Raw genomic sequence first — 12,964 nt, 5'->3', positions numbered from 1 at the left:
CGAGTTGACATCCGCCTCTCGGTGTCGACGTTGACGTCACGCGGTGCCGTCAAGCATCCGATGGAGCTGAGCCGGTCGTCATGAAAATATTCCAAGTTATTTGCACCTGGCATTTTGGAGAAGATCCGAGGCGCGAATTCTTCCCCCGCAGCTCTGCTGTAACTGACGGCGCCGGCGGGAAGTCTCTACGTCAGCAGACTCCAGGCTCGATCGGTGTTGTTGTCGAATGAGACAAAAGAGTCTCATTGAATTATGGATTATTATTCATCGATCTTCGGCTATTCCTTCGACTGCGGCTGAAACCCATGGAAAATTCCGCTGTCAGTTTCCCGCGCGCTTTTCCGGGCCGCGTGAACGAATTATTCGAAAATGAGCTCTAGAGGTCTGTTCCAAGGGTCGTCCAATATTTATACAATCGAATGGAGCAGGTATCTGCCGTCGTCGAGTACCGGCCGAGGGCAGAGCGCGACAATGTCGATCAATATCATCGACGCTGTGCCGTTGAAACTTCCCGATATATCTCTAAAGGATTTCGCATCATAATGGCATCACTTTCTTCACGTGAGCGTGAAAGCACTCGCACTGACGTAAGAGCTCCTCGGTCAGTCGCGGAAATACTCAAACAGCCAATTTCACCGAAACAGAAAGTATTCGTCCGGAGACGAAGAGGGTTCTGTATGGAACTTACGTTTTTCCGGAGCCGAATCCCTCTGTTCCGCAGTCAGCTCGATGTAGAACATCTTCGCAGCGTGGAGCTGCGACGGAGCCCCGTCGTGAATCATCCACACGCACGCACACGTTCACAGACAATTTTCAGGACAAGTTTTCCTCCCTTTTCTCCAGAAGGTATCTCTAGAATACGTCCCGGGGTTCAACGGCGAACAAATGATACTCGCGCGGTGTGCCCATCTGTCCGATCATCCATCAAGTAGACATATGACTGTACGCACACAGCTGATCTCTGCGGAGTCCTTACGTCGGTCGTCATCGTCGTAAATACTGCTGTGGTAGTCGAAGCTCCCGGGGAGAGGGAGCGCTTTTGAGGGGAAGCTTGGCACGCGCGCACGCCTCACGATCTTCGACAGTCGCGAGGTCTGGTCGAACTCGGAATCGAAAACTTCGGTCAGTGATATTTGATCCTGGGAACGACTCCCGGAGACCATCGATTCCGATCCCGCCAGAATCAACAAGTGGTTGCAATCCATAATGTTCCCTTGTAGAAGGCAGGAGCGCATTCTTCTCTCTTTCCTCGGTGCTAAAGACCTCCGCGTGATCGCCGTACCGGCCAAGCCAAAATGGAGCCGCCCATCTGTAGATGTCGTTCTATTTTCGTCGCGTACTGACAGCTTCGCGAAAAGCGGAGATGTGGTCCTAGATCGCAAGGAGAGATGTCTAACCTTCATGTTGGAATTCTTGAAGTTTAGTGTACAGTGTTCGAACTAGTCCGACGCGATGAGTAGACGTAGTGTAGCGTCGACTCCGCTCAGTCCGGATGAGCTGCCAGATCTACCGGATATAGAGGATCATTCCGAGGGGAGCTCGGAAAGTTCCGTTCGCGCCGCAGCTGTAACAAGTTAGTCTTCAAGAGAACATGCGGACGTAGATCTGTCGTTTGGCCTAGTCAAGCGATCAGTCATAGGTTCCATCTCCTGTGCTCTACCAGGTCGAAGGGGCGCGATGACGCGGAGCCGCCCCTCCTATCTCTCTTTTCCTGGAAATGCATCGAATGCCCCGCGTGGAAAATCTCGAGTCCGCGACCGGGAGTCCCAAAGTGGTGGTTCCAGGAGGGGGCGATGCATGTTCCGGCGGCAAGCTTCTAGAGTACTTGCCTCCCCCTCGATATTGGCAGGAGTGCGACGGGAACCTCTTCTTTGATCTCACCTCATTTGATTTTCCTTCCAAAATCGCACGTTATCTCGACGATCCTTAGACGATCGAAGGATCGAACCACCCGTTGAGTGGGATATGCTCCCCGCGTGTGTCCGTAGAGCCCATAGAAGAAGTGGATGCTATTGGGAGAAATGCCAACCCCCTCGCGAGTCACGTCCAAGGGTAGCGCCCCCTCTCAATTTGATTCGCAGCAGTGAATAATGCTCCGCTACTAATTAGTCTGATAGACAGATCAGAATGGTTCGTTTAAACGTAGATTCAATTCGCGAGTGCGCCAATCAGCGACTTCCATGAGGAAGGAGGAGAGTTTTCCGGAGCGCATCATTACGATTTGAAACTCATTCAAGTCATCCGGAGGTTGCCCTGTCACTTTCGATGGCACCGGCTCTGAGATTCGTTTCGACGAGGTGCACACCCACCTTTCTTCCATCGCATCGTCGCCGCTAGGTAATGAGAGCAGCCGACGATTGTCCACTGTCGAATCGAGTTCGTCGTCAATACTGACGGCGACGTTTACGGATTTTTATTGCGTCGATGAATGTCACACTTGATTGAATTGCTCTTCTGATAGCTAGAACAAACACGGAGAGTGAGAGGGCGGAGTGTTGACTGTTCGACGTCCGATGACATGGAACAATCGAAAACCCTCGATCGAACCACTTCGACGGAACGCTCTGTTTGATGGGTCAAAGTGTGATCCATTCGACCTCTGAAACTTACTCCTCACAGCTTGTTGAGTCTGTGAATGGACCGATCATTAGCGGGAATCGATCGATTGACAGTAATTCAAGAGAGTTTCTGAGGATTCGCGATGCTCTAGAGAGGCCTTCAAAGTCGATACAATGGCCATCCTGCCCCGTATTCAATATCATAAATGGATCCCTGAGCCGACAAATTCCCTCATGGAAGGCGGAAATCCCCATCAGGGACAAAGAATCTATCCTTCGTGACGAGGAGCTCGTTTGGATATTTCTGACTCTACGATTCGGTGCTTGCCCGCCGCATTTCGTTTCGGAGGTTCGCGGGTCGTCTCGCGAGTCATAAGGAATCGGAGAATGCGCACAGACGCGAACCTCTCCAGCTCATGCCAGCAATCACGTGTCCAAGAGCCAGCTCTTTTATGGACCTTTCTCGGATATCGAAAGCACATGGGATTCGGGGCTCCGGCGAATATGAATTTTTGAAGACAATGTCCTTGCCTTTTTCTACCAGGACGATAACGGCGACTTTCGCCGATTGATCTCGTGCGAAATCGGATTCGCTCTCAGCTCAGTCAGCTCTCTAGGGCATTCCTCTTTTTTCCGAATGATTCTGCGCTCCCGAACAATGATTCGTAGACAATCGCAATCAACATCGGAACGCTTCGAATCCGAACTCGGAGTTCAATGCCTCTGCAGGATAACGACGCCTAATCCAAGTAATTCGAAGATTTCTTGAAAACGGCGACTCATCTGAGATGAGTGCCCTCCAAAGTTTTCGAGCGAGACATTTCTTCGAGATTCCATCGAAGGTCCATCCATGGAAACTCGCTTTTCGAGCTCTTACCCACGGGAACGGGGGAACTTCCGATCGGTCGTACAAAAGACGGATCTACCTTTGAGATGGACGTAGAGCTAAGTTCAGGAGAATTCTGACAAACTACCTGTGTGCTCGGTGTTTTGAGGAATCGATCGCCGCACGCACAACATCTGCTCTACTCTGCGCATCGAACAAAAAAACACGTTGAGCTTCCCCGACCGCTTCCTCTCTTGAATCACGGCTGTATCACTTGCCCAGATGAAGCGCAACAGTTTTCGTCGCGATACTCGATGGATCGGCGAAGCAGAATCTGTGGAGGACGCGGACCCAAGTATAGGGGACGATTCCCCTGGAGTGCTCGCTATCTGTCTAGAGAATTGGGCCCTCATCGCTCCGATATGGGAATCTGAACGTCTGGCTCGTGTTTTTTCGGGTGACTGCGGTTGACGACCACATTCCTGTCTGTTGAGTCTGACGCTTCCTGCTCGTACAGTGATCCACATTCATGAAAAGAAACTGGTTTATCTAGGCCGATGAGTCACGGGTATCGGGTTTCCTTCCGTAGAGAACCTCTGACATTAGCTCCCGCGCTCCCGTCCCGAGTCTCTGATGGATAATAGCGGTACTGATCTTAGCGGTCAGAGGCGAACACCGTCCATCGAGGCGCATCGATCGTCCTTTCTGAACCGAGGGCTACAGATCGATTACGCCTGAAGAAGAGACTTATATGAATGTCAACGCACGAATTAGAGCTAAAGCATCCGTCGCGAGACTTGTATCTGCGGCGCGGCGTGTTCCGACCGGGGAGTTTCGCTTACGTAGATTACGAATATATCGCCGTTACGCTCTGCGACTGGAGAGGAAATTCGGAGCATGTGATGACAAAGCGTTCGATAAAAAATTGCTCTTCGCCTCCCGTTGACAAAAATCGATAATTTATACGAAGTCAGTCGAAATGATGTAGGATTCCTACGAATCCCTCTCATTCGATTGGCTGGAATCAAGCGCCTTACCCGCGGGAGCACGTTCCGCCCCGGCGTACTGCCAAAGATCGATCCCCCCACAGAATCCCCGCCGATCGAGGATGACAAAGTCAGACACAGATTGAGAATTTTCGGGTTCTCCAAACAAAATGGAGTCCTGAGGACTGAATTGGCCCATTTTTTTCTCACCCATTGGCTTCGGAATGGGTGAGAGCGTGAACGCCAAAACGTACCTGTGCGAGGCCAGATGTGTTCAGGGGAATACTTGGCTCCCTCTCTCCACGAAACAAGGCCTGGTGGAACGCCTGGTCCGAGGGAGGAACTTGACAGATCTAGGACAGGTTTTCGCTCCTCATTCCCTGGAATGCAGGTCGCGTTTCGAGTGAGTCTGCGACTTCCCGGAGAGCTTACAGAAGAAACCGAAACACGTCCGACTTCACCCCGTGGGCTGAGCTGAACCTTAATATAATAGGTTTCTAAACTCTTGCGGCGTACTTGATGGCTGTGACCCTCTAGCCTAGCGTATTCTCTCAGAATTCGAATTCAGACCCTTTTTCTCGACTGGCCAGAGAATCGTCATTGGTTGAGCGAATCCATCGAAGAGTTCAATCCCTGTTCCAAATTGCAAGGCGAGCGAAGGTCGCGCGGTTCCTTCGCGGCCCCTTGCCGCAGGAGCGACCGGCAAGCGGTCCGACGCTCTCTCCCCATGCCTGAAATTGTTATATGGAAGTCAATAAGCGTGTCAACCTCAACGATACCCGTCCCGAATTCGAACCCCATGGGGATATTACCGACGTCCTGGCTTTGTGAAAACGAGGAATCAGTGTTTCCCCACTGATGCTCGATGACGAAGATATCGAGAATCAACAACAAGTTGGCTTTACACATGAAGGATGAGTCAAGCGCCCTCGAAACAAGCAAGCCAGACATCCCCGCGAATAATTCCGTTATCACTTATCACCGTGCGGATTTCAAGAGGGAACCGGAGATGATACTGTTTCGCCGCAAGCTCGAGGAATTCGATCTTGTTTCTATGTCGGTGATCGTTCTCAATTCCAGGTTCGTATAGTGAAATCTGCCTAAGTGCCGAGGAGGACCTCGACGATGATTTACTACCGGGAGAAATTCAGGATCTCAACTCCGTGCAGGATACTACGGACGAAATCACCAAATTGGTCGAAAAAATCAACCAAGGGTGAGTCGGCCTCTTCAGAGACTCAAAGCGCGCCGATCCCCTCATATACCAGAGCGAAGGATCCAAAAAAGTGCCGAACGCGGAAAATAATTGACAGAACCCAATGGAAAAATATCGAATGCTCGCAAACCGTGGTGCTGTCTTTCTGTGAAATCGTCGCGCGAGAAGTATGGCAGGTCGCATGAGAGCAAACCGGGCAAGAGTTAAGTCAGATATATGTTCTCTAGCGCCTGTCTCGACCCACTTGTCTATTCCCCCAGGGAAGAGTCTCTGGTGGCCGAACCGGAGCGGAGAGCCCGCCAGATACCAACATCGCTACCAGTCGAAACAATGCAGGTGCTGCCTACGTTCGAAGCAGCGTTCGGACGACCGCCAGACGCCGAGGTCGCCAGAGAAGTATCCGGAGGGCCATTAGAGCAGCAGGTCTATGTCGTCGACGATATCGATGAGAAAATTCGTCAAGCGAGTCGAGCAACATCGCTCGCAGCGACCCCAGCTCCAGGTATCGATTTTTTCGACAGTAAGACTCGAACAAAGCCTACGGTGCGAAGTCGTGTGTTTCACAACGATGCTCTTTTCCCTCGATCGCAGACATTTCTCGCTTGCCTTCAATCCTCGCTGATCTCGAAAGTGACGCCCGGAAACTGGCCAATTCCGTTCAGCATATGATGGAAACCCTTTCAAGTCAGTTGCGCAATGTGAGTTGGATATCCCTGATCTGCCTATGAGATGAAATGCGGACGAACACGGTCTGTGTGGTCTCCACAGTTCTCCCCGATTCCGGGAACGGCTATTGGGAATGTCCCAGCTGTCAGAAATATTCGGGTGATACTAGACCTCGGTGTAGCGATTCGACGCGATGATAATAATCCCTGTGAGTAATTCTCGAGGTATTGGAATTGCCTTCCCTCGGTTCACAGGTGACAAGGCTCACTGCTGACTTCATGGCCGCTTATGAAACCGGAGTGATTAGAGCCTGTGATGCTGCCGATGCGAATGTTAAGGTAAGTTGACTAAATATGGAGTGAGCCGCCTCCGATAATACAGCTGATTATGATACCATAGGATGCTTCATGCGTTCCACGTAGCTGGGGCTCAACTCTGCTGACTCGTCATGGAAGCAGGGGTCTATTCTCTAGAATCGCCTCGTATTTTTCTGAACAAATAAGATGGCAGCGGGGCTCAGAGGGTGCTCTCATGCTTATCGTCCGGGAAGACAACGAGCGCTGATCGGGTCACAGCCAAGAAATGGTGGCGAGCTCCTTGACTTCTGCATGAGGAACAGCTCCTTCGGGGACGACATTAGGAAGTCCCGAGAGACCGCTGACTGTCCGACGTCGAGAATGGAGTTCAAAATTTACCTGAGGGGCGGGAGCTGGCAACCACGTCTTAGGTCAGGAAGATTTTCTGCCCATTTCATGTCATTTTCATGTCTCAGTCGCTCCACCGGCACGGGACCCCGAATTGGACTCTTTCTTGTTTATACACGATGAGAGGAAGTCCCTATCACCCTGGATATCACGTGTCTGTCTCGCTCTATACTCCATATGGTCCCAGACCATCATCGAGCGGAATCGAACAGAATGTCGCTGGTCTAGGTCCGTCCTAGGACCCAGGCCTCGGGGGAGAGGCATTTGGATTGATCCAGCCCTAAGACGATGTCGTCTCCTTTCCAGAGTATGTATCGATTGTTGGCCAAGTATGAAGAACTCAGCAATGCCATGAAACCCGTGTGCCGAACAGCTCAAGAAGTTAAGGAAATAAAGCAAACCCTAGCTCACTTCGAATCGCTGGTCGACGTGAAACAATCGAAAGCGACTTGATCCACATCGTCCCGACTCCCGCACGATTGAAAGGTAGCTCCATCGGAGACCCCTCGTAAGATATCAACAAATTCCGAGTCTCCAGCGGTGAAACGAAATCTCAAGGGGAACAGGTCTTGTAGCCCCAGCATAACGTTCTTTCCAAAGTCTAACCTCTTGCCATTGACCTTCGTGATCGAATAAACGATACGCTTCTGTTATTTTTCCGAGTCTTGTCTGATGCCTCCACTTGGTCCGCCCCCTCAAAATATCGAACACAGATTCTTTAGACACGTTTTCCGTGCAACATTGGCTTTCATTTTCACTGTAGTCGTCACGGCTTCCTGTGATTTCCTTTAGCTATACCAATTCCGAAATCCATCGAAGCTACCTAGTATTTAGCGCTTTCAATAAGAGCACTTGTCGCGTCGGAAAGAGGAAGTTCCTCCCAAACCCGTTGGAGAACCATTTCCTCTCGCTTCGGAAGCGGGGTCTTCCAGACTATCAAGTCGCCCTAGGCTCCCGACGTCGCGGTTATCGTACATCCTCGGAGAGGCTAATTGTTCCTGAAGACGAACTTCGCTGCTGCTGTCCAATGTCATGCTCGGGCACCTGTGGCCTTTCAAAGGGCCGCTCCTGCAGATATAACCTCAATACGACGAGAAGAAGGCAACGTTTCTCGCGGTGGGGGTGTCCTCTAATTATTATAGAGCGAAAATGTCGCGCATCCCCGGCATTTCGCGCCTCAAATCGTCGGTCATCCACTTTCACTGACTACACGCGGATCATACGACGTGATTCGACTGCTCGCCGCCCTCGTTCTCCGGGATACTCTTCGATCCTAGCGATTGCTTCCGCATCCTTCTGTGATTCTGATCCTCACTCCGAATCGCAAATTGCCGTTTCCTTGAGCGACAGCTGGAATAATTGATTAATAAACAACGCCGCAAGACGCGATGCAATGGGTGCAGACGAAAACACAGATCTCGCGTAAGATGAAAGATCCTAATTGAGTAAATAAGACTATCATCCGACTTTGAGCACACGGAGCTCACCTTTGCCACTTCTGATTGCTCGGGTTCACTCGGTTGGCAGCAACGCGGCAAGTTCACTCGTCGTAAACAGAATCCGAACTTCTTCCTTCCAATGGACATCATCATCGGCCGATTCTCGCAGCTATTCGGAACCATCCCACCGCGACGGCGGGCTTCCCTCTCACCGACCACTAAAACCTCGCTCACTCCACAGGTGGTTATGAGTCTGGCTCGAGTCCGATCGTCCCTTCTTTAGCTAGTTAGAAAGCCCGCAAGGGGAGACATTGGACGGTATAGGCTCTCGGAATCGGATTCCAAAGAATCATAACATGTACGATATTCCACGTGGGTGAATTGTCAAGGATTTCGAGATGCTCGTGGAGTCGCAGCAATAACGCTCCGAGAGCATGGGAGTCTATTGGAAAGTCTCGCTCAAATTCAGAAGGACATTCCTATATGGATATGAGGGATTCCCCACATTCGTGGAACGCGTCGTACGACCTCAGCGAGCCTCAGGCATATGCTGCATCCGCCGTGTCCAAATCCATGGCAAGCACTCATTCTCAGATGGTCTCCGCAGCGGGTCGATTTGGGAAGGTCACAGGAATCAAGGGCAAATATAGCTAGACATCCCTTCGGCTCAGAACGTCTCCTGTTCCGGATTTAGACCGGTCAGAGACATCTTGCGACATTTTAGAAATTCTAAAGGGTGTGGGAGTCGGAGAGTCATTCCTTGAATTGGATTCTCGAGACGTTCGGGAATACAGCCAGATTCATTTTTTTCACCCCCATGTGATAGATGATCAAGGAATTATCGAGCCAGACCTCCTTGGCCCCCGAAATGCGAGGGATATCCCCTGATCTCGTGTATCATTGGGCGTCCGATTTCCTTCGGTTGCGGCACAAATGCCTGTCTCCCTCTTACAGAACGCACCGGCCGGCGCTCCTCGAGCCCACGAGCTAGTCACTGGCCGAAAATTTCCTTGACTAGAGTCGATCGACATGAGGATCACGTGAACACCCCGGGCGACTGAATCCTGAGCTGAGCGGGGACAACATAATTCCGTTTAGTTTGCTGTCATGAGCTCAATAACAGCTCGTTCGATCCAATTAATGCATGTTGGTCTTCTCAAGGAACATTCAGAATCTAATTTAGAGATACCATTGCGCGCTCGTTACTCGCCAGGAATAGGCAAGCATCTAGCATCCAGTCTGGCCACACAAACACGGATCGAAAGTCTCTGATCACGATGAATCCGGTGTCCCTGTCGCCCCCCGGAGCGTCAAGCCAAGTTGTACTCGGAATGTTCACACCGGATTCAATAACCCGATACCCGATGAAGACTGTTTTCAATCGATTTTTGTTGATCCGTTCCGGTGTTCCTTCGATAACTTGGAGTGGCAGCGACGGATCCGGGGCAGAGAGGAGGTCGGGTCGGGCGATCGCTCCTCCCCTTGAGCCTTCTGACTTCCGATACTCCCCATATTCAAGCTGGACCCAGGTATCAATCCGCCCCTCCCTCGATGCATCGCCCCCAACCCGTCGCAAGATTCCTGGATCCGCCCCCGTTTATCGGCGGACCGCTGATCCGGGATCCTTAATCATTATTCGATTCGAATTTCACAAAGCGAGGCTGGGAAATGGTTCACCGCTGAGATCTAAGCTAACTGCGTCGAACAGAAACTACTTAGACCATCAGCTTCCGAAATTAGCTCAAAAGTCATGATGCTGCCTGTCTCCGATCCAAATGAAACGCTCGCGTCGGAAAGGAAGCACCTATCCAATTGCCTCAACTTGGCAAGGAGGAGGAGTCCCAAATCACCGTGACGACGCCGACGCGGCGATCCGGAGTGCTTGTCAGGGAGGGGAAGACCACGGTCTTACGGAGGTACTCCGGTCGGGGATTGAAACGAACGATGGGAATCTTTCATGGGGGAGCTCGAAGCCGGACTCAAACTACGGAGCTCGCGATAGAAAGCCTCGAGTCAATGTCAATGCGGCTATGCAAGGATCAGCTTTGGAAAGTGATTTTCTCAGGGATGAGCCACGTGGGAGATTCGCGTGACCGCATTCAAGAGAATACGGTGACAGTCTCGCTGCTTGCATGGCGACGGCATCTCGGTCTGCCTCAGAACTGTAGTTTCGAGGCTTTTCTTCTCATACACATTTCATACGCGACCAGAGCCGGCCCGGCGGTCCCGTCGCAGTATTGATTCGTGCAACTCGAGATCCCCGTCGTACGTGTCGCCCACAGCCGATGGGAGATCAACTCAAATCTGACACTCTTCCGACACGGATGCCGAATCACGCGCGACAAGATGCGGTCTCCGCGACAGGCTCGAGTCCGCGTGATGACACCCGAATTCGAGAGCGGAATAATCGCCGGGACGATCGGAACCGAGGAGCTCGCCTGGAGAGATGAATGGTGACACCACACAGGAGCGGTGTTGATTTGTTTCTGAGCCTCGACACTCCGAAAAGCTTCCCAGCAGCGTAGGGATACCTCCCTGACTCTGGACGCATTCGGACCGAAGCGGCCACTCGTCCATCTCTCGGTATTCCATCTCTGAATCTCGATTCTCGATCCGAATCGTGGGGAAACTCCGAGTCCCGAGTCCCGACAGCAGAACCTGAGACGGAGCTTGACCTCGATTAGTTTTCCGGTCGTCGGGAGGCTGTCCTCGAAACAACCCGTACAAACAACATGGACTGAACGTTGGTGAACTGAAACACGAGCAGAAACCCCAGCGCATGCGTGTGATTGACATTCTAAACCTCAACCTGAAGTCATCGGATTACAATTACGAGAAGAATTATTGGATGGTGGTCGAGAGTTGTGCTCACTAGCTCAAAATCGGATCAGTCCGTGTGCATTCGAGAAATGCACATCCGAGAGAGCAGAACTATGATGACGAAACGAGGGCGGGTCTTGAGATGACGTTGTCATACTTCTTGTGTTTAGTGTCCACGAGAAGTTAGAGGAATTGCGAGCTCGCTCGTTTGGCGCGTAAAATCCACATGGATTCTGGAAACCCAAGGCGTACAGAGTCGAGCTGACGTCACTTATCAGAGGACCTCCTTCTCCCTAAGTGGCTCCGATAAGCGCGCCCTCCTCAACGTTGAGGGGCTCCGAGGGCGTGGCTTGCCACAGTCCCTTTCCATTCAGGCAACGATGGCAACTTGTGGCGCCACTTTTTTGCCGTGTTTATAAAAGTAGACGCGTTCTCGAGCCCCCGGCGTCAGACTTCGCTGGCGACTGGCCGGAAAGCAGCTGAGAGAAAGCTTCAGTAAAGGCGTTCGGCAATCTCAAGCACTTCAAAGGGCATCCATAGCGCAGCGCCGGGTTTGCAGCTCAACGCGACCGCTGAACTCGACCGCGTACCACTCTTCAGAATGCAGCTCAGGTGAGTTGAGCCTAAGTATCTGAGTTTTCCTCGTGAGCCGATGACGCGCGCGCAGACAAAATAAGTGACTTCCGAATGGAAAAATGATCGCTCGATCTCGGGGCGATTTTATTAGGACTTGTCAGAACATGCTCGGGAGTAATAAGCGTCTTGGAGGTGAAAGGAATCGCTCCGCGCGACTCCAGGGTACGGTCGAGAGATCGCCATTTCTCGAGGATATAGTCAAGTCTCGAGCGTCGACGTACTGCCCTGCAAGTGATCCGTGAATTCTACCGGTCCTGATAACAATTCGATCGGACGATCCCACGACTTAACTGTATTCCGATGGATATCTACTATCTACCAGCCGCGGAATTTTAAGCAGAGTGACGCCAGCTCAGACAGGTCGCCTGTGTCCGACCCGTGACTATCTCCATAATTTTCGCGGCGTATTTTGAGAAAAGTGCCATAGATACATGAATATGTTCAAGTATGCAGAATGCCGGGCTGGAGGTAGTGGGAGTTTTAGGCATACGAATCGGGGGCTCATGATTGACGATTTCGGGAAAGTGAAGCAGGTTCGCCCAAAATGTGGGCACCAACGAGATGGTTCAGCAAGGAGAAACGTCACGATCGTCGAGACGTTCACTCACGTGCACCCGTCAAAAAGCTTGAGGAAAAGTCTCGCGGGTACGACTCTCAGGAGAGGACTTTTTTAGAAACTTCTGTTACTGCTCCGGCTCGACATTGCACGTGCAGCGAACTCGCGGATACTTTTCCCGATACCGTGTCGGAACCTGCCCTCCCTGTGATTACGGAATTCTCATAGACCGCGATCCTGTGATCACTACAATCCGATTAGTTCACGATGTCATGTGCTCCGCCTGATATATGTTTTGTTGCCGAGGCACGTGGCGGTTCGAGGAGTGCAGATCGGAAAACTTTGACCGCAGACCGGGCTTCGATATAGATCAGGTATCGGATGCCCGCTCCGGTCAGACATCCCATGAGGAATCATTCCTGGAATTATTTTTGAGTCTTTCTGCGACTCATGCTGTCCTCTGAGACTTCAGCATCGCTCTCCGGGGGTGGGGGAGCGTCGGAGCGTCCGATTTCTTTGTTCGAGTAAATCTTTTGCAACATACGCCTCAGCCATCG

At 51.6% G+C, this 12,964-nt stretch overlaps 1 protein-coding gene across 1 annotated transcript; it reads left to right on the top strand.

The window, feature by feature from the left end:
• The first annotated feature begins 1,307 nt into the window (after positions 1–1,307).
• Positions 1,308–7,605, top strand: BORCS6 (BLOC-1 related complex subunit 6). Its single transcript, XM_018640492.1, has 6 exons — positions 1,308–1,573; positions 5,451–5,586; positions 5,847–6,088; positions 6,178–6,284; positions 6,507–6,590; positions 7,263–7,605. Exons 1-6 carry the CDS (start codon positions 1,453–1,455, stop codon positions 7,407–7,409), a joined length of 837 nt encoding a protein of 278 aa, XP_018496008.1. The 5' UTR covers positions 1,308–1,452; the 3' UTR covers positions 7,410–7,605.
• The last annotated feature ends 5,359 nt before the right edge of the window (positions 7,606–12,964 follow it).

The sequence above is a fragment of the Galendromus occidentalis genome, unplaced genomic scaffold, assembly GCF_000255335.2.
Source record: "Galendromus occidentalis unplaced genomic scaffold, Mocc_1.1 scf7180000077485, whole genome shotgun sequence".
Classification (NCBI taxonomy): Eukaryota; Metazoa; Arthropoda; class Arachnida; order Mesostigmata; family Phytoseiidae; genus Galendromus; species Galendromus occidentalis.
This window is presented reverse-complemented; position numbering and strand designations above follow the sequence as displayed.